This window comes from Podarcis bocagei (genome assembly GCF_964188305.1).
Source record: "Podarcis bocagei genome assembly, chromosome: 3".
Taxonomy (NCBI): domain Eukaryota; kingdom Metazoa; phylum Chordata; class Lepidosauria; order Squamata; family Lacertidae; genus Podarcis; species Podarcis bocagei.
In genome coordinates this window covers 49,740,296-49,760,711 of record NC_138127.1, presented here as the reverse complement: position 1 = coordinate 49,760,711, position 20,416 = coordinate 49,740,296, and the positions used below count along the sequence as shown (strand labels likewise).

Genomic DNA, 20,416 nt, shown 5'->3' with positions numbered 1-20,416 from the left:
ATGTGTGGTCTACGTGGCACCTCCTTGGTCCGCGGCAATGAGACGCCATGGGTCTGTTTGCTGTGACTTGGCAGAACTGTTTGATGAGGTGTTGGGAGTTGACGTCCTTTCTCTGTGACTTGATCCAGGTGGTTGAGAAGACCACTGGCAGGTCGTTGGAGGGGGAAGGAATGACCTCACGACACAACCACAGCAGATGGTTATCATTCTGGAGCTGTCCAAGGTCGTGAGCAGTGGAGCTGCGTTGCCACTGAGAAGGGCCTGCTGATCTCGGCGCTGTGTGTGTGTGTGTGTGTGTGTGTGTGTGTGTGTGTGTGTGTGTAGCTTCTGATGCTTTGCGGACTTCTGTGCCTGCTCAACCACAGTCGATGCTCGCAATAAAGGCTGGCAAACGCTCCCCAATTTTTGTTTTCCTTGCGGCAGGTAGCCCCACTGATTTGAGAGGTTAGAAGCTCGACCCGATCTCAGGACGCATCTCCCAGAAACGACTTCCTGTTTGGAGGCCAGCGCGGAAAGCAAACTCGGCCAAAGGCGAGTCACTATTTTGGTCTGCCGGAAGACGAGAAAACAAATGAAAAAGATCCAGACCTCGCAAGAAGCGGAAGCAGCCCTGCTTCGTCTCCCCGGCGGCTGCTGCTTGGTCAGCTGACCGGAGTCCCGTGAAGACGAGGCGGAGAAAGGAAAGGAGGACCTGAGCCAAGGGGCTGCTGCTGCTGCTGCCTGATGTCTCCGCCGGCGCGCTCCTCCATCCTTCGCTCCCCAGCGGCTCCTCTAGGGCTCCTGCTGCTCCTGCTCTGCTTGCAGCTTCCCTCTCCCGGAGATGCTGCTCGCTACGACCCCACGTGGGAGTCGCTGGACTCCCGGCCGCTCCCCGCCTGGTTTGACGAAGTCAAGTTCGGCATTTTTATCCACTGGGGCGTCTTCTCGGTGCCAAGCTTCGGCAGCGAGTGGTTTTGGTGAGGCTCTTTGACCCTGCCCGCCCCTCTTCTTCCCGAGAGCATCGTGCCGGCCGATTCCCTCCGGGGTGGGAAATGTCAAGGAGGGTGGCTGCCTCCCTGGGGCACCAACTGGAATAAAATATTGGAGGGGGGCAGGGCAGCCTCGCCCCGCATAATGGATCACAAGACATAATGCACGCACACCATTTGAATGGCAATGCCCATCAATCTGCGGGGGGTCGGGGGGGCTGGCCCCTCAAATATTTTATTGGGGAGCCCAAAGTTATCTTGGCCCCTAGGGGTTGGCTCCTATGCTGCCTCTGGTGGGTCCGCTGTGATCCTCGGACTCAGCCGCGTGCTAGAGAGGGACGAATGATACAAAACTTAACTCGGAAGCCCTGCCATTTTAGCTCTAAAGTGGGTGGGCTCTAGCTATTCAGTGAAAGCTACTGCTTCATGTATTCATGTAAGTGAGGGGGCTCTAAGGATGAACCCTTGGGAAATCCTGCACCTCCACTAATGAACTGAATTTTAGGAGCAGCTAAACAATTGCCCAGAGTGACATCGCATAACCTCCACGTAAGCAAATCAGAGAGATTGCTCAATGGACACCAGAAGATGTGTAGTCTCCCTACAAACGTTTTCTCAATAAATGGAGATGAGTGCACAATGAACAGGCTGTATGAGAAGTGACCTGAGTTCTAAAGCTGCAAACAAGGTCCAGGGCAAGGAGCATTTTCACACAAGTGGCTTATATTGGTTTGGACTTTATGTCCATCGACAAAGCAAAGCTTATCATGATTAGGATGTGCAGTTGATTTTTCTTCACTCCATTCACATGTGTGGCATAAATAATATGAGAATAGGCTTTAAGTAGAATAATAGAAGCATAACCACCCCACTCATCACTCACCCCTTTTTCCTTTCTTTTTTCTTCTTCCTAATTGTTTAAACCAATTCTTAAACCAGGAACTTATACATTGATCACTAATAATGAAACATGTTGATTTGGTACAAAGCAGCTTCTTGTGTTTCCTAAAAGCCCCATGATCAGGACAGCTGCTGGACTATACTCCAGAACATGTTTGAATCTTTATTTGGGAACTTCTGAATGCTTCTACCTTTGTGTGCAGATACAATGGGCTTGTTTGCTTCCTTTGTAGGTGGTATTGGCAGAAAGAAAAGAGAGATCCCTATGTAAACTTTATGAAGAGCAACTATCCTCCTGGTTTCAGTTACGAAGATTTTGGCCCTTTGTTTACAGCAGAGTTTTTTGATGCCAACCAGTGGGCAGACATTTTGAAAGCGTCAGGTGCCAAATATGTTGTCTTGACTTCAAAGCACCATGAAGGTAAACTTGAATGTATTTCTTTCTGATCTCAGTTGTTTTGTTTGTTTCAGCAGACAAAAAGCCTGGGTGGGGCTTAATCATTCAGCTGCTGAGATACAGGTTTTCAGCCATTTTGAGTCCATGGTTCCCTTGCCCAACTACATTCTTTCTGCAGCTCCCCCGTGGGGAAACACTCCCCAAGCCTCAGAAGCTCAGTTTCGTCACCCCTTGCCTTCAGAGCTGTGAGTCCCTCGCCCATTTTCGAACACCCTCCCTTTTGGAGTGTTCCCTCAGCCTGCTCTCTTCTTGGGAGTCCTCTGAGCAGCAGTAACCACCTTCCCGGGTCTTTGAGCTGTCCCAAAGAGAGGTGTGTCCTCACACCGCCCAACAGGGGCCTGGGAAGAGGATTCCCCCAGCCTTAGCAGCCCAACGAAGACTGGCCCAAGGTGAATGTGAGACCAGCACCTTGCCTTGGGAGGCAGCAGTGGCAGCAGCGAGCGCCACTGGGCCTGCACAGTGGAAAGGCTCTCCTTCGGCACTGGGCACTCAGCTCCCAGGCAGGCATTGCACACAGCAAGCACAAGAAAGGCCAGTGTAGCACCTGCCTACCTGCCCGGCCTCCCACTTGGCTCTCTATTCCCAGAGCAAGGGCTGGCGGACTATGCTCCATAAACAGCTAATTTAATTCAGAGCATGCTTTAGTTAAAGAACGTAAGAGCCAGCTGGATCAGGTCAATAACCCATCTGGTCCAGCATCCTGTTCTCACAGTGGCCAACCAGATGTCTGTTTGAAACCTGCAAGCAGGAGCTGAGTACAAGACCACTCTTCCCTTCTGAGGCTTCCAGCAACAGGTTCAGAAGCATTAGGTTAAACAAGAATGCAAAATAAAGGTGCACGATATATTTACAATTATTCTATTAATCCTACCATTCGTTTCCTAGGTTTTACATTGTGGGGATCTAAATATTCTTGGAATTGGAATGCTGTTGATGTTGGACCCAAACGGGACATTGTGGCTGAATTAGCATCATCCATTAGAAATAGAACCGTCTTACACTTTGGACTCTATCACTCGCTCTTCGAATGGTTCAATCCTCTTTTCCTTGATGATGCCTCTAGAGGGTTCCTAAAAAACCAGTTCCCAAGTGCCAAGTCACTCCCAGAGCTGTATGAGATTGTGAACAAGTACCACCCAGAGATTCTGTGGTCAGATGGAGATGGGCATGCCCCAGACACTTATTGGAACAGCACTGGCTTCCTAGCTTGGCTTTATAATGACAGGTGCGTCCATTTCCCTACTCCCTGCCCTTGAAATAATGCATTCAATATTGATAATTGCAGAAAACTTGTTTCCCAACAGCTTTTTAATGGCATTTCATGCAACTCATTGCTCCAGGCTGATGCATTTACAAACAGGTTCTTAGGAGTAAGTGCCACTAAACTTACTTCTGAGTGAACATGTGCAGGATTTCACTGTTGATTAGTCATTTCATGATAACAAATTCTAATTTACTTACCTAAATAAGATATTGAGAGAGAATGGGGTACCTCATACTAGTTCCTTGTGGTTTTGGAATGTGGCTCTCATTGCAGGTGCCTGTGATTTCTGACCTGCAGTTACACAGCTTAGGAGTCCTGGACAAGTGCAGTTTTTTCTTCAGTAGGTTAGTGACATTTATAACCCAGTGCCCTGACTTCTTCATTTCAAATACTTGAAGACTTGATGATATTTGACCCAGTTCTGCTGGAAGCATTTGTCTAAACCAGCCTCATTCAACCTTATGGCCTTCAGATGTTATGGACTAAAGCCAGCCAGGGTGGTCACGAAGTATGGTAGGCTGAAACATCTGGAGGACACCAGTTCAGCAAAGGCTGAAGTAAACCAGCCTTCCTTAACCTTGAGCCCTCAGATGTTCTTGGACAGCAGCCCATACAATCTGCAACAACTTGTGGAAACTCAAGGTTGGTGAGGACTGGTCTAAATGCAACTCAGTCTGACACATTCTCCACTGTTCTGATTTTCCACTGATTGTTCATATGTTGTTGGAAGTCACATTTCCAATGAGTTGCAGGAGGGATGTGTTTGTCCAGTGGCAGATGTAGAGGAAGGCCCCAAGTTGCTTAGAAAATGAATTGAAAATGTTGCTTAAGCATTTCAAGCAAAGTTCCAGTAGTGGAACTAGTGCAAAAGTCTTGGTGCTTGAAGTGGATTGGCTTTTTAAAGAAACTGGCATTTCTAAGTTAGAAAATACTTTCGAATACATGTAGAATCCCCACAAGTGCAGCATGCTAGAGCAGCAACGATGAGGTTGTGGTTTTGTATAGTATCCACAAGTGTTAGCTGTTTTTAAACATCCAGAAGTGCACAATCACCTAGGTTAAAATATTTGATTTAGAAGAAAATGCACAGAGAGTGTACCACTGAATCACTTGTTGTTTTTAAGTCCTACCTATTAGGAAGCATTCGAGAATAGTAAACTGCTTATATGGAATCTACTGAGCTTCCTGTTAAAATAAAGCACTGTATCTGAACAACATATTCTCCCCCTCCCCAGCCCTGTTCGGGACACGGTTGTAACAAATGATCGCTGGGGAGCTGACTGCATTTGTAAACATGGTGGCTATTACACGTGTGCCGATCGTTACAACCCAGGACACCTTTTGACCCATAAGTGGGAAAACTGTATGACAATAGACAAAAATTCCTGGGGATACCGGAGGAATGCACAGTTGAGTGACTACCTAACTATTGAAGAGCTTGTAAAGGTAAAACCAGATAAAGAATCTGGGGCTGTCAATTCTTGCATTCTTTCCTTGCCCTTCCTGGCAACCCTGAGTTCACTAGATGAAACAATGTTGATAATTGTAACTTTCTTTAGAATAATTTAAAATGTTTTAGAATGTTTTAAAAAAATTATTGCGGATCCTGGGCTCCTTTGGGAGGAAGGGTGGGATGGATAGATACATAATCGTGCAAGAGTTGTTTCTCATTTTAAAGGGCTAGCAGCCACAAAAAAGGTACTAAGGAGCCCACTAATGAAACGCCCATGTTGATTCCTAGAAGGAGCACTTCCAGTTGAACAGCTAGACAAGGGTTGGGGGACTTGTCTCCCTCTAGATGTTGTTGAACTACAGCTCCCATCAACCCTGGCAACCGGATGTGTTAGCTGGGGCTGATAGGATTTGGAGTCCAACATCATCTGAAGGGCCACAGTTTCCCCATCCATGAGTTAAACTCTCTTTGAACCTACAGGAAGGTACTGACAGTGTTGTAACAGAAGCATGAATTTAGGCTTATCAACTGATATAAATTTGCCATCTCAAACGCTGGGCAGCTATGTTGGAAATGCCAAACCCAGTGTGGCTTTTCATTGCTCCTCTCCCTATATAATTTCAGCAACTTGTAGAAACAGTGTCATGTGGAGGAAATCTCTTGTTGAACATCGGGCCCACCCACGATGGCCGCATTCCTGTTATTTTTGAGGAGCGCTTGAAGCAAATGGGGTCGTGGCTGGCCCTCAACGGGGAAGCCATTTTCAGCACTAAACCTTGGAGAGCTCAGAATGACAGTGCCACACCAGGTGTATGGTAAGTCTGTGAAGCAAAAATGCAGGAAGTATTGTACCAACGTTAAGTTTACTTTTGCTATTGTTCCACTATATTGGCTATATTTCACTTCCCCCTCATTTGACACCCTTCACAAGCAAGGTATGATGCTACTGAATCAGGGAGAACTGAATCAGGACTGTGGTATTTGTGCAGTGAGACTTTTAACACTTTGCTCTTGAGCCTTTGCTGCAGCTGCTGTTAACCCCAGGAAGAAAGTTCCATTGGTATCAATGGGAGCTCTCCTTCTGTTGAGAATAGCATTTAAGGAAGGGTGCAATCTAGATTGAAATTATGCAATGGGCGAGAGCAAATCCTCCCTCAAAATGCTGCTGTTTGTTAACTCCTACTAGGTATACATTCAAGCCAAAAGAAGACATTCTGTATGCCATTTTCCTTAACTGGCCATCTTCAGGAACTCTGATGCTTGGGGAACCAAAAGGCGTTACTGGAAAGACAGAGGTAAGAAATATTTGCCTATTTTTATGACTTCTGTACAATTTCTCTTGAAGAATTTGAGGACTAGAAAGAACATGAAATGCACTCCAGCAAAGCAAGATCATCTGCATATAACATCCCTAACAGATTAGTTTACAAGGCTGGTCAATGTTGTTGTTTTGTGTTGTTTAGTCGTGTCCGACTTTTCGTGACCCCATGGACCAGAGCACGCCAGGCACTTCTGTCTTCCACTGCCTCCTGCAGTTTGGTCAAATTCATGCTGGTAGCTTCGAGAACACTATCCAACCATCTCATCCTCTGTCGTCCCCTTCTCCTTGTGCCCTCCATCTTTCCCAACATTAGGGTCTTTTCCAGGGAGTCTTCTCTTCTCATGAGGTGGCCAAAGTATTGGAGCCTCAGCTTCACGATCTGTCCTTCCAGTGAGCACTCAGGGCTGATTTCCTTAAGAATGGATAGGTTTGATCTTCTTGCCGTCCATGGGACTCTCAAGAGTCTCCTCCAGCACCATAATTCAAAAGCATCAATTCTTCGGCAATCAGCCTTCTTTATGGTCCAGCTCTCACTTCCATACATCACTACTGGGAAAACCATAGCTTTTACTATACTGACCTTTGTTGGCAAGGTGCTGTCTCTACTTTTTAAGATGCTGTCAAGGTTTGTCATGTTGTTGTTTAACACCCATTAATTCCAGACTATGGCTATTCTCATCTGGAGAGACAGAGACTTTTAAGCGCAAGATCTTAAGAGAGTCAGCATCTCTTTGAATGGCTTCTACCATTTAATAAAAGCTTTTCTGTTTCAGGTTAAGCTGATTGGATATGAAGAACCATTGCCATGGGTTTCCATGGGGGAAAAGGGAATGATGGTAGTCGCACCTCAATTGCCATTCACTATATTTCCGTATCAGTGGGGCTGGACTCTGCAGCTGACTAATGTCTATTAGCAACAGACATCCTTCACTTTTGGTTATTATGACTGATTCTTTTGTTATTATTATTATTTTGGTGAACAATCAGAGCTCACTCACCATGACTTACTTCTGAGGTGACAGGGGATATATATCTGAAACAGAAATAATCTATAGGAAGATTCATGCACTGATCTTGTTCCACCTTCAGTTTTTGATAAGAGGACCTATGAAATTAGACAGAATCTACCACAACTAGGCAGGAAGTGCAAGTAAACTGCAGAGTGAAGCGATGAACTATTTTGAGTCCCAGGGACACATTTCCTTTGGGGTAACCTAGGGACCAAATGCCAGTGCAGAGCTGAGCCAGAGGCAAAAGTGAGCAGAGCAATTAAAGTGAATTTTACGTTGTACAGTAGGCTAGTTTTTTCACTTACACCCCGCTCTCTATCCTGCAGCCACACAAGCAAGAGGGATTACTAGAGTTTAAGGACATAGACCAGTCAGGCAAAACCGCTCAAGATTTTGGACCTTGGGAAGAGCAATCTTATGAGGCTCACAAAAGACAGACTAAACAGAAAAGTTATTATGTGTCTTAAAAAAGAAAAGTATTTTGGCTTTAAAAAGCAACCAAGGGCGGCGGGGGAGTCCGCCATGCCTAATGTTAGAATTGGTGCTCAAATAACTATGGACAAAAAGGGTTGAGGCATTCTAAAACTGAAATGTTGTACACTGCATTTGACTGTAAATCAAGTATGACAAACAATACAATCCTACCATTGTCTATGCAACAGTCCTACTATGTTCAATGAAATATGCTCAAGTTAAGTGTTTAGGATTGTTTTCAGTAGGGGTAAGTGGTAAGTAGCTGTGAATTTCAACTTCTTCCATTGGTTTCAGTAATATTTGATTCCATTTTGCTGGAGTTGGGTGCTAGAGTTTCCTCAGTCCTATAACCTACCTCAATATTACCCCATCACACTTTCCTTGAATATAAAATTACATATTAGGACTTGGGTCATAGTTCTGATTAGTGAGAAATGGCCTACAATTATATACTTCTTAAATTTTGATACATGTATGTTCAGTTACTTAAGTATCAGACAGGTAAGATTCTAAAGCTATTGCCTCTTTGAGTATCTTGCAGTTTGTGACTTGAAAAAAAGGAAATTATTGCGAATTTAAAAATTTGTGTAATTGTAATCTTCATGAAACACTTTAATAAAGCAGCTGAGGTTCTATAAGGAGAAATCAATGTTGAAGTCCAGTTGCCTTGTTGATTTACAACCAAACTCTTTTTTCTCTGTGTGAATGTACTGTATATTTGCTTTCGTTATGGGATGGGCAAGTTCTAGCTGCTCGGTCCCACTCCTTTGCCTCAAAAGAAGCTTGGTGGGAACTGTTTCCTGCTACAAAACCAGAGAAGGAAAAGGACACGGACAAGAAATACAGCCTAAATAATCCTGGTTCTACTTGAATGCAATGTGATTACTGTATTTGACTGCATTTTTTTTTTTTAGAAACTTTTGTAAGCTGCTAGGGGACCTTCTTAAATATATAAAGTAGAATCTAATAGAATAAATTTGCTACAGAAGAAGCAGGTATAGCTACAGCAAGACTACTAATATGTTTAATGCTTCTTTTTGTGCTGAAGTTACAACTGATTTTTTTTATATACAAAAAATAAAGCATTGCATCCATACCCGCCCCCTACAGTTCAAAATTGCACAAATACATCACTGAACGGCGAGCTTAGCATGTAGCAAGTTACCACACATAATCTTTGTCAAAATAATTTATTGTCAGATATTTAACAGATATTCCAATTAAAAATATTTACAAATGAATGTATACAGCAGGAGCCATTTACAAACAGCATAAACATATTTTCTAGGAACCATCTACTCTGAATCTGAAACAGTAGAGTAAGCACTTAGCATTGTGTTGTTCAGAAGATAACCGTGTTCTAAAAATATGCATTTGGAACCATCAGCCTAAAGCACAGAAGGCCACATACCCTACTCCTGTTCTCACATTCTTATAGACTCACTCAGGCTAGCAGGTAAGAAGTTGAAGAGACAGCTGGGAGTAAGGGAAGCTTGATTGCATCTCCCCTTTTCATAGTGGTAGACGGTATGATCAGCTTTTGAGTGAAACCTCTCATGGCTTACAACTGCCATAGGGGAAGGGCACGTAGGACATGTTCTACCCTGCTTCACAGCTGATTGGTGCTGAGACGAGCTACTCCTGATCTTCCCCTGCCACCAAGAGAAGAGGTGCTGAGTACAGTGGGGGTGGTTCTCTCCCCCGCCCCTATTCTTAATGTGTTACCTGCTGCAGCCAATCTGTGAACTCATTTCATAGGTCAACCACTGTCTCTGGGTTGAGGGGAGACTGGGGAAAGATAACCACCTCCCCACTGGGTCAAGAGAGACAGAAGCCTGACATTGCCTGCACACTTTTGAAGCCAGATGTACTTCTTATGGGGTGGGGAAAGGAGTTACTGTAGGCAGATTATTATTTTTTGCACTGTCTTTTGTAAACAAGTGATTTGTAACTGAGACTGCTTCAACACAAAGGCTTGCAGTGTAATGATACTTCCCCCTTGAATTTACTTAAGTCTGGTGAGCTCTATCAGTATAAAACCCAGGTGTTGGATTTTCTTTTTGCAGGGATTAATAATCTTGTACCATTCTGAAAAGATTCATCATCAAATGAAGTATTCACAGGACTGGGCCCTACGGATCATATGTACACCCCGCTGTGCAGTTCATTTCTCTAGTTGTTGAGGGGTACTGAAAGCTTCATACACATTAGCAGCAAAATCTTTCACTTGTTCCATCATTAGGAGGTCCTGGAAAGAGAATGTTCATGTAGCAGACACAGCACTCTTTTTTAACACAAGCAGATGCGTAATATCAGCAAGTAACCCCCCGTTAACACTTCAAGCCTGGTTAACAGAATTGCTTGGCATGTTACTTCATGCACTGTTAGAGGCTGAGAAGTCCAAAACTGTTAAGAGGGAAATGTTCTATCTTACATATGTGGATCATCTACCACTGACACTAAAACGGCTTTTGCCGCAGCCATAACCAACATGGAAGCCTAACCAAAAAGGGGGATGGATTCTATTTCTTCCACTCAGAATAAAATGTGTCATCCTGGCAGTCTCACTTCTTGTGTTTATGCAGTGTAAAATGTGCATACCTGAACTATACATTTCTTCATATTTTGATTAATAAGATGTGAGACATTATGACAGCAACAAGTCTAGTTTACTGTTGGTACAGAGCTTAGTGCACTTTTAAAGGCTTAAAAATATACTAATGGTAACAATACAAAGCAGGCTGACAGGTCTACATTTTCATATTTTGGGTGTGAAATTATTTTAATTGGATTTCTCCCCATTTGTACTGTTTAATTTTGTTTATAAGACACCCTGAAAACTAAGTGCAGAAAAGCTATTAAATAACAGACTAAGCCAAAGAAAGAAAGAAAGAAAGAAAGAAAGAAAGAGGAAAAGGTCTTCTTACCTGAACAAAATGGCTAGGTGTTTCACTGCAGACTGAATGAATCTGCCCATTTATTATTGGAATTATCTTGGCTAAAGGAAGACTGACACTGGAAAGACTGGAGGTGGAGGTGGGGAAAGAGATGTGATTACACAACATAAATGTCTGTCTTGTTAGCTACTTTTGTAATAAACAGATTCAGAAGAATAGTAAACACATAATACCCGCCCAGGGGAAAGCTCAGCCAGGTTGGGGACTGACTGAGCCCCAGAAGCAAAAAAGGGCCCTTCACCAGCCCATCGCATGCTACCACTCACAGCCTGTCAGTTTGGAGCAGGCAGCACACAACCCCTATCCAGTTGCACAGGCTCTCCAGCCTACACACACTCATTCAGCCACCCTCCCTGCCTGGCACCTGGTCCAGATTAGACATTGTGGGTAGGTGGCATAGATTCATAAAATCTTAAGAGTTGGAAGGGACCCTGAGGATCATCTAGTCTAACTCCCTGCAATGCAGGAATATGCAGCTGTCCCATACGGGGATCGAACCTGCTACCTGGGCGCTATCAGCACCATGCTCTAACCAACTGAGCCATATGGTGCTATATAGTAGCTGCATTTCTGAATGGGAGTCTCTTGGCTCCTATGTGTGGTGGTCACCTGACTGGCCAATGCATGTTGGTTTATTTGATGGCCGGCATGAAGATTCAGGGTGTGGGGGAGCAGAGTTTGTCTCCCACTTCCATTCAAAAGTGCCAACACTGCACCTGATTACAAGGAAGCATTCTGCCTTCTTTTACTTCTCTTTTCAAAATGGCTTTCTTTATGTTTGCTAAAACAAGTGTCTCCCATGAGGATGTTTGTGCAGTGTGTTTTTCAGGAAGTGGAGAGGAACTTTAAATAAAAAGAATTTGAAAAGAAAATTAACTTAATGGAGTCTGAGTATTCAATCTTGCTAGACAGCAGATCCATCTTATTTTAAGGCTAATTACTCATAATTAAACAAAGGGTTAACACATTTTGCTGAAAGAAGAGCACAGTCCAAACTATGCTGAGACATTGTTTTTGTTAAAAAATCAGCTTAAAACTGATCCATCTGGCAGGATTGCTATGTGATCTTGGTGAAACCTCAACTATTTTTTGGAGAACCTGATAATAGTGAAATAGTAAGTAAAACTCTGACTATACTTACGATTCTTCTACATTGAAAAGCATTTATATGTTTAAAGATGTTTACCTGTTCATGGAACTACTATGGCATAAGTCCTGTTCGGTGGGTCTGAAGAATTCTGCCATGTTGTCCAATAATCGACTGAACCCTCTATTTAAGCATGAACTCAAAACTCTATTGAAATCTGGACTGGAATAAATCAATCAAATAATAATAGATATATAAATCCCTCTCTACATGCCAACGTATTTTGGAAAACATATTTAAAATGTAATTTAAATAAAAGTGATACTTTGCTGATGGGGATATGAGGCTAGATAAAACATAACACTAAACTAGAAATGGGACATTTCAGGCACCTCCAGGCCTCTCTGGCTGGGCCTGGAAGAATTTACTGGAGGCCTATTTGTTCTTCCTCTGCTCTTCTTGCTCCAATTCACTCCCCACCCTCATCTCTATGAAGCAAAGTTTGTGTCTTTGCCAGTAATTAAAATTAGTTTCAACCCCAAGTTTAGAGACAAGCTATATTTTCTCAGTTTGGATAAAACAGCAAACTGTGGTTTGCTCAAACAGGGACAAGGGAAGTGGAGAATCAAAGCATTTGAGAAAGGTTTTTTTAAAAATAAAAATAAATAAGATACTTCGTTATGCAAAATCACCCTCAATTTCTCTACTCTGATAAAAAAATCAGTTTCCTATTTTCCTTTCCAAATTTATTTAGCCTAAGTTACCAAAGATAACATTTGCTGCATACCTGTCCAACATGTCTCTTGTCTCATTAAGTAATTTAATAGTAGCCACATCTCCTTCTGTAAGTCCACTGGCCTAGAAAGACAAACAACAGAGCATAAAAGCAACTTGGATAGTGCTCCAAGTGAATGTACAGGATTCCTTTATTTATGTTGAACCTTTTTTGTTCAGAAAGGTCTGGTTCTGGTTCAGATGGAAGCAAACTAAAAGATTTGAGTTTCAAGTTTAAATTCTGCTCCTTTTTTTAAAAACCTAGAGCCAATCACTGTCCCGCCCCCAACAACTTCAGGTTTGGTTTGGTTCCCTGCTCACAATACTATGAAAATACCTGGGTAGCTAATGGATTCTCTTCATCTGGCATCATGTAATGACACAGCAGAGACTGGGACCCAGTGTCTTCAGATGATGACCCATCTCCAGGTTGTTCTATCACCTTTCTAATTTCTTGTAGCTTCTGGTCCAAATCCAAGAGAGACAGAGCATGTTTGAGAGAAACACTGAAAGGGGAAGAAGTTAAACATTATTTGTCACATCAATTGAATGCATCCCAATGAATTACTTTAAAAATACACATGAAAACTTTTTTTTAAAGCCATTTTTTTACCTCCCAAATGCATCCTGCACAGCTTTTTTAACCACAGTAATTAATTCAGTCAAACCTAAGGCAGAAGGAAAAAGTTACTGAAGACTAGCTACCCATTTGTTCAAACTTTGAAAATATTGGCACTATGTAGGAAGAGGTTTACAGATATCATACCATCTCCTAGAAGGTGCTGAATACTTGATAAATATTGCTGTTGGACTTCAGGGGGAGCTAGAGGTGTCTATAAGGAGAAAAACATTCTGTAATGTTTCTGTTACTTTATGGAACAGTGTGTTTATCCTCCATGTGTCTGTACAACCAGTCAGGATGCAGAATTTCCCTCCCCGTGCCTTCTCTGTGCTTTCCTGCTGCTGGCATCACTCTCAAGATACCCTGGATCTTAACAGCCTCAGCCATCTTTAAACACAGAACAACAGAGGACAGAACAATTCAAATCTCTCTTTTTTAAAAGCCTTATAGATCCTCTCTCGTTATAAATAAGAGCTAACATTGGGAACAACCACACAAGCATGGAACACCAAATTTATTTCCCTTTTGCTGCGCTGTCAACTTATTCAACACCAACAAAATGGATGAATCCACCCCCAATTATGAGGGCCAGAGAGTTTCCAAAAAAAGGAATTCAAGAAGCATCACCTCTGCTCTTTAGCATCATTCACTTTGTAAATTAGTCCAATCTTCCAATACTCATAAATTGAGGATGATATCCAGTCGTGCCTCATCTGCTAGCAGAATGGCCTTGCACATGTGCAACAGAATCTCTCATTCTTCTCCCCCCTCTGCATTTGGGAGGGTGCAGGGAGAGGAGAGGAAGGAGCAGTCCTGTCATGCAAGCAAAAATTTCACTTGTGATGTTGGATTTCATCCTCGGCATATTAATTAACGTCCATTGGATTTCCGTAAGTCTAATACTATGTACTGGATTCTACATATTATAGCCACCCTTACTGAAATTTTCAATCACTGATATACTGCTCAAAGAATGTACTTACTGTGCCGTTTTTGCAAACTGCTGCATTATCCAGGTAGATGTATCCACCAATAATATTTAACTGTACTCGTAGAAGAACTACAAGCATACATGTGCTATATACAGCTACAATGCTTCTTGTAAAACCTTTAAACAGAAAAAGGAATGATGCTAAATGAAAAAGAGTGGACAGCTAATAATCAGCATGTCATCTAAAGTAATGCAGAGTAATAAATATTGTATATATGGGATAGAGTAAGTGTTTACCGTTCTGGTTTTATGTGCAGAAAACATAACTTTCTAGAGCTTATTTAGAGGGGCTATCTGTATTTCGTGTCTTCTTCAAAAAGGTGTTTCTTCTGGGTAATCAAGAGCTTAAGATGCAATGAGCTCAAACAAGGACAAACTTTACAAGCCTATTACTTACACTTGCAAGAACATGGCAAAGCAATCCAAACAAGGGGTTGGGAAAGTGTGGAACAGATTATTTTCACTACATCAGCTCCAGCCTGGTGTAGCTAAATATCTCAAGGGGGGGGGTTGGGTCCCATTGATCCCAATCTGCAGGTGCCCCACTTTAGAGCTTTCTGCTGGCTACCACAGGTGAAAGATTAGTGCAGCGTTTCCCAACCAGTGGCTCACAAAACCTGTATAAGTGGGTCATGGGCTTTGTAAGCAAACCCTAAATAAGTATTGCTTGTAATCCTTTATCTTACAACTTTTTGTTTTGTTGGCATGCTATAATGCTGCATTAACACTTGTGTTAGAAAGGTTCAATTTCCAAATTTTAACACTTGAGAAGGTCAAAAATTCATGTGACAATAAACTGATGGGTCACTATGCCATGTAAGTTTGGGCTTGGGTATTGCCATATCAAAAAGGTTGGGAACTACTTGCTCAGTGCATGGCTAGGCAAAGCTGAGGCCTCTGCCAAAGCAGAGCCTTTCCCCGCTGCCTACCTCTGGCAATGAAGGTCAGTAGAGAGGCAAGTACATACCATCCTGACAAACCATCTGCAGCCATTGGGGTGGGGACAGGAATGCTCTGTAAGGCTACAATCCTATGCATAATAAGCTCGTAGTAAACTTCATTGAACAGAATGGCACTTGCTTCTGAAGAAGCACATATCTGATAGTTCTGCTTACAGATTGTAATGTGCACTGGAGTTGGACCAGAGTTGCATTTTGAAGAAAAACCAGAAGATCTGCTATGTGCATACATAAAAAGAGGCTCACTGGATCATGAGCATAATTACTCCTTTCAACTTACTTATAATCTTCAAATCTTCCCATATTTCTAATTTGTTGGCTGGTCTAAAAAAACACAAAATTGGAAACATTGAAAATGGTAGAAAGAAAGCTCAATTTCTGTCTATATTAAAGTGAAAATTCAATTTTCACTTTAATATAGGCATGAACAAGCATTGAAACTGCTTGGGAGGAAATGCTTAGAGGAAAATGAAGATATAAATAACTAAGCCTGGGGATTTGAGGCTCTGAAGAAATTTACAAATGTAACCCTAACTGGCCTTTGCAAATAATATTTCAACAAGCATTTTTCAAACTAACTGAAACACACTGGAATTTGCTTTAGACTTCCTTTATGTGTTTCATAGAAATACATTATAAATACTTTTTAGTATCATTTCCCCACTAATGCATATTAGATACAAAATGTGCTACATGGTTTTAATTCTTATATTTCTCTATCAGAATAAAATAACTTTAAAGGTTTTCACAGTCCACAGATTCAGGTTGCAGGGAATAATTTTCCTACATGATAGTTACATATGCACATTCCACTTATAGCCCAAATATAAAGAATAGGCATTCAAACCAAATCAACAGATCACACTTACCTATTCTTCAGCAGTGAAGTGAGGCTCTCAGAATTCAGTTGATACATCAAAGCATCCCTTAATGTTGGAAGCATTGACAGGACTATTAACAAAAAGCATATGATTAGGAACATAACCAGCGTACATAGAATCTCATAAAACAAATCATTTATTTAGTAATTGGTTTGATCACATGTGTATGTGTTTTTTGATACTTCCTCCTCCCTCTAGCACACCTGTGAGGAACATTTAGTCCACCAAATGTCAGTGGTTTACAACTCCCACACCCCTGGTCATTGGCCATGTTTGCTGAGGCTTATGCAAATTGTAGTTTAGCAACATCTGAAGAGTTAAAGATTTTCCACACTTGCTATAGCAGCTCATGGGAAACTGCCTTAGAGGGGTGGGACTCCTTCCTGAACAGCACAGGAAGTGGTGAACTAATAGGGAGAATAGACTAAAATGGCGCCCCCTTCTCTCTCCAGCCAAGCATCTGCTGGATCTCAGAACCTTCCATCAACAGGGGAAGCTGTTCCGTTCATAGAACTGCAAGTCTGAATCCAACTCTTGGTCTTGGGGAAATAAATATAAGGATCATTTGTTTTTGTTTTTCAAAAAAAGCACGAACTGGAAGTATGCACAATGACACCTTTAATATTATTGTTTCCAGCTTTAGTTACCCCTGTTCAAAAAGGAGGAATTCAAAGCCAAAGTGCAAAGAGCACTTTTGCAATCAGAGAACTAATTTTATGAATAGAGATTAAATGATCTCAGTCTTTTAGAATAAAGGAAGCTCAGTATGGATATGATTGCTTTTAAAAATAGGAGTTTAACACAGATGCACAGGATAAGAACAGTCCATAAAATGTGCAGAAAAATAAAATTAGCTATAAAAGTCAAACTTACCTTAGGCTACAGATGGTCCTTCATGAGTTTTAAATGTAGTTTGCCATGCAACTTAAGGGGCTGCTGGTAACAAAACACAAGTCCCCCTGGAAATGCGAAGCTAGACATGCAATTCTTTTGACCCTAACTACTATGTGATTCTGTTTATATTACCTCAATCAAAAAGACCACTTCAGTTTAGGCAGCACACCAAACCATAGTTAAGGAAGTTTAACTATGATTTGGCATGACAAATCATGGTTCAGTGATCAGTTGTCAAATTGGCATCAGAAACTATGGTAATTAATATGTGCTGAGAAAACAGGAACCAACAATAGGCAAGTGACGTGCACTTTAGTTAGCAAAAGCCATGGTATAACCTGAATTGATTCCAAGACTGCTGTTGCTTTACCTGTCATGTTGCAAGTCCTCTGGTTACTTTCAAAATGATACTGTCTTCGTGCTTGTGCAATGTATTCTGCAGCTTCTCTTTCCTGGATTTCTTTCATTTTTTTCTGTCCATATTTTCCAAGTATGTAAACTCCTATTAAAGGTATTTTAGAAGAGGCATAATTTAGGGCTTAAAACCAAACAGTTTCTTCTGCTTTAGAATATATTTTTCTCTTGATTTCAGTAGAAATTGTAAAAATGTTACCCAGAACAAGTTCTCACATTTAGATTAAATGATCATAAGTAAGGCTGGATCCCATCACAGTATAGGATCACCGAAACAGCATATGTGCTAAATAAAACTGTTCTTAATTTCCAGACTGTCTTCCCTTTCTCAGGCAAAAATGACCTACAATGGATTGTGATAGAAAATTATTGGTAATAGTTTCACACAATCAGATAAAAAAGTTGACTATACAAATTATTCAAGTAGTACTTTTAGCAAACTGATAATGGAAATAGAGTCCCATGGTTAAGTAGTGATGAATACTGAGATGAGAAAAGCCTAATTCATGGCAAATGAATATACAGTGGTGCCTCGCAAGACGAAATTAATTCGTTCCGCAAGTTTTTTCTTCTTGCGAGTTTTTCATCTTGCGAAGCACGGTTTCCCATAGGAATGCATTGAAAATCAACCAATGCGTTCCTATGGAGACCGTCCGGGGACAGAGGGGAAGTGCCGCTCTGTCCCCTCTTTTGAAGCAAGGGGCGGAGGGGAAAAGATCGCTTCTCCCCGTTGCCGCCCCTTGGTTCAAAAGGGGTCCGGGGAGAGAGGGGAAGGCGCGCGCCTTCCCCTCAGTCCCCTCTTTTGAAGCAAGGGGCGGAGGGGAGAAGATCGCTTCTCCCCGTTGCCGCCCCTTGGTTCAAAAGGGGTCCGGGGAGAGAGGGGAAGGCGCGCGCGCCTTCCCCTCTGTCCCCGGAGATTGCGGGGCTGGCAACGGGGAGAAGCAATCTTCTCCCCGCCGCCCCTTGCTTCAAAAGAGGTCCGGGGACAGCGGGGAAGACGCGCTGCGCTTCCCCGCTATCCCCGGAGCTTGCGGGGCAAGCTTCGTTTTGCGAAGCAAGCCCATAGGGAAATTCGTCTTGCGAAGCAACTCGAAAACGAAAAAACCTTTCGCGAGGCACCACTGTATAGCAGTTTCAAATGTAAGTTATGAAGCTATGGCTGCTACTGCCACATACTCCCCTATTTTGAAATATAAACTTCTAATGATGTAGAATACAAGATATCAGCACATGAAATGTGTATGTCCAGAAAAGCACAATAAAGGGGTAAGTGTTTTCCAACTAGTACAGAGCAAAAAACAAATCAGGGGTGGGGGTGGGGAGCAAGTATCTGCAAGAGCTGGTTATGATTGTGCAAAAAGAAAGACTTTGATCTGAAAAGAAGGAATGAGTCTATACATGCACTTGTTAGGAAAGATTAAGACAAGTTATAATCTGAAACGAGTGAATAAGGAACAGGCCTGAACTCGAGCACCTTCAGCAATTTTGAGCTTAAAAAAAGTTTTTCTTGCGGGGTGGGGGACTACTTTTCAAGCCAGGAAAAAGGAGGGATGACACACCGGATTCTGGCTAAAAGACACAAGAGATCAGCTGAAATAAAGGCACAAGGAGGGAGAAACAGCAGGAGCCGCAACCTGGGAGAGAAGGTGTGTGGCCACCATAGAGCAGGAGCAAGTGGCCCTCTCTTGACTTCAGCCCCTGCCTTACAATACACAGGAATGCTGGAGCTGGCCTGCCTAGCAGGTTTGTTGGTGTTGTAACTGAATCATAGAATCATAGAATCATAGAGTTGGAAGAGACCACAAGGGCCATCGAGTCCACCCCCCTGCCAAGCAGGAAACACCATCAGAGCACTCCTGACATATGGTTGTCAAGCCTCTGCTTAAAGACCTCCAAAGTAGGAGACTCCACCACACTCCTTGGCAGCAAATTCCACTGTCCAACAGCTCTTACTGTCAGGAAGTTCTTCCTAATGTCTAGGTGGAATCTTCTTTCTTGTAGTTTGGATCCATTGCTCCGTGTCCGCTTCTCTGGAGCAGCAGAAAACAACCTTTCTCCCTCCTCTATGTGACATCCTTTTATATATTTGAACATGGCTATCATATCACCCCTTAACCTCCTCTTCTCCAGGCTAAACATGCCCAGCTCCCTTAGCCGTTCCTCATAAGGCATCGTTTCCAGGCCTTTGACCGCACCTGAACTCAAAAAGATAAGGAACTGCACACCGACATCCAGTGCTATAATTGCCTGGGCAGGTAGCCACGCTTACCTGGGAGTAAGCCCCACTAAAAACAGTAGGGCTTACTGCTGGGAGATTTGGGGGGGAGAGGAATCTCAGGGAACAAGGCAGCAGGTGTGTGTGTGCATGGGGGGAGGCGGAGCGTATGGGGGAGAGAACAGGGCTGGATTTAGGTTTGATGAGGCCCTAAGCTACTGAAGATAAAGGGGCCCTTTATATTTCCAGCCGTCCTTTGTCAACAACAAATTGCCGCTGTTTTTTTGTGTTGAATATATGCTATAGGCTATTTCTGGACCTAATAGGTATCTAAAGCCATTCGCCTCTGTTGCTGTATGTAGGTTTTACCTTATACAGTATTTTGGAAATTTACACCCAGGTTTTTTTTTTCTTTATTTTTTTGTGGGGCCCTAAGCTATAGCTTGTTTAGCTTATACGTAAATGCGGCACTGGGTGAGAAGCAAAGCCAGCCAAAGGCCCCCTTCCTCGGGAAGGGCTAAGGAGGGCTACGCGGAGACCGAGAAGGACACGCGAGCGGAAGGCGAAGGGAGGGGTCTTCTCACTTACCGCCCACGAAGGCGCCCAGGAAGAAGCATTTCTTTTTGTGGCGCTTGAGGAAGCCCCACACGGCCAGCAGCATCCCGGCGTCCGCGGAAAGCAAGGGCTCGGCGCTGCCTCTTCCCCGTAGCGCAGCCGCCGCAAAGCCTCCAGCCCCGCCCCGGACGTCGGCCACGCAAAGCGAAGGCAGCGGCTG

The 20,416-nt window shown here is 42.9% G+C and overlaps 2 protein-coding genes across 2 annotated transcripts; one reads left to right on the top strand and one right to left on the bottom strand.

Annotated features, from left to right (window-relative positions):
• Nucleotides 1–663: 663 nt before the first annotated feature.
• On the top strand, nt 664–10,098 carry FUCA2 (alpha-L-fucosidase 2). Its single transcript, XM_081186313.1, has 7 exons — nt 664–956; nt 2,102–2,289; nt 3,211–3,550; nt 4,825–5,035; nt 5,667–5,857; nt 6,229–6,337; nt 7,137–10,098. The coding sequence occupies exons 1-7, from the start codon at nt 724–726 to the stop codon at nt 7,275–7,277; spliced, it is 1,413 nt and encodes a 470-aa protein (XP_081042439.1). The 5' UTR covers nt 664–723; the 3' UTR covers nt 7,278–10,098.
• Nucleotides 9,024–20,363, bottom strand: PEX3 (peroxisomal biogenesis factor 3). Its single transcript, XM_081186317.1, has 12 exons — nt 20,230–20,363; nt 17,383–17,514; nt 16,107–16,188; nt 15,518–15,561; nt 14,271–14,395; nt 13,432–13,498; nt 13,279–13,333; nt 13,003–13,171; nt 12,679–12,749; nt 11,991–12,113; nt 10,775–10,871; nt 9,024–10,095 (listed from the first exon to the last, which is right to left on the bottom strand). The coding sequence occupies exons 1-12, from the start codon at nt 20,300–20,302 to the stop codon at nt 10,012–10,014; spliced, it is 1,122 nt and encodes a 373-aa protein (XP_081042443.1). The 5' UTR covers nt 20,303–20,363; the 3' UTR covers nt 9,024–10,011.
• Between the last annotated feature and the right edge of the window lie 53 nt (nt 20,364–20,416).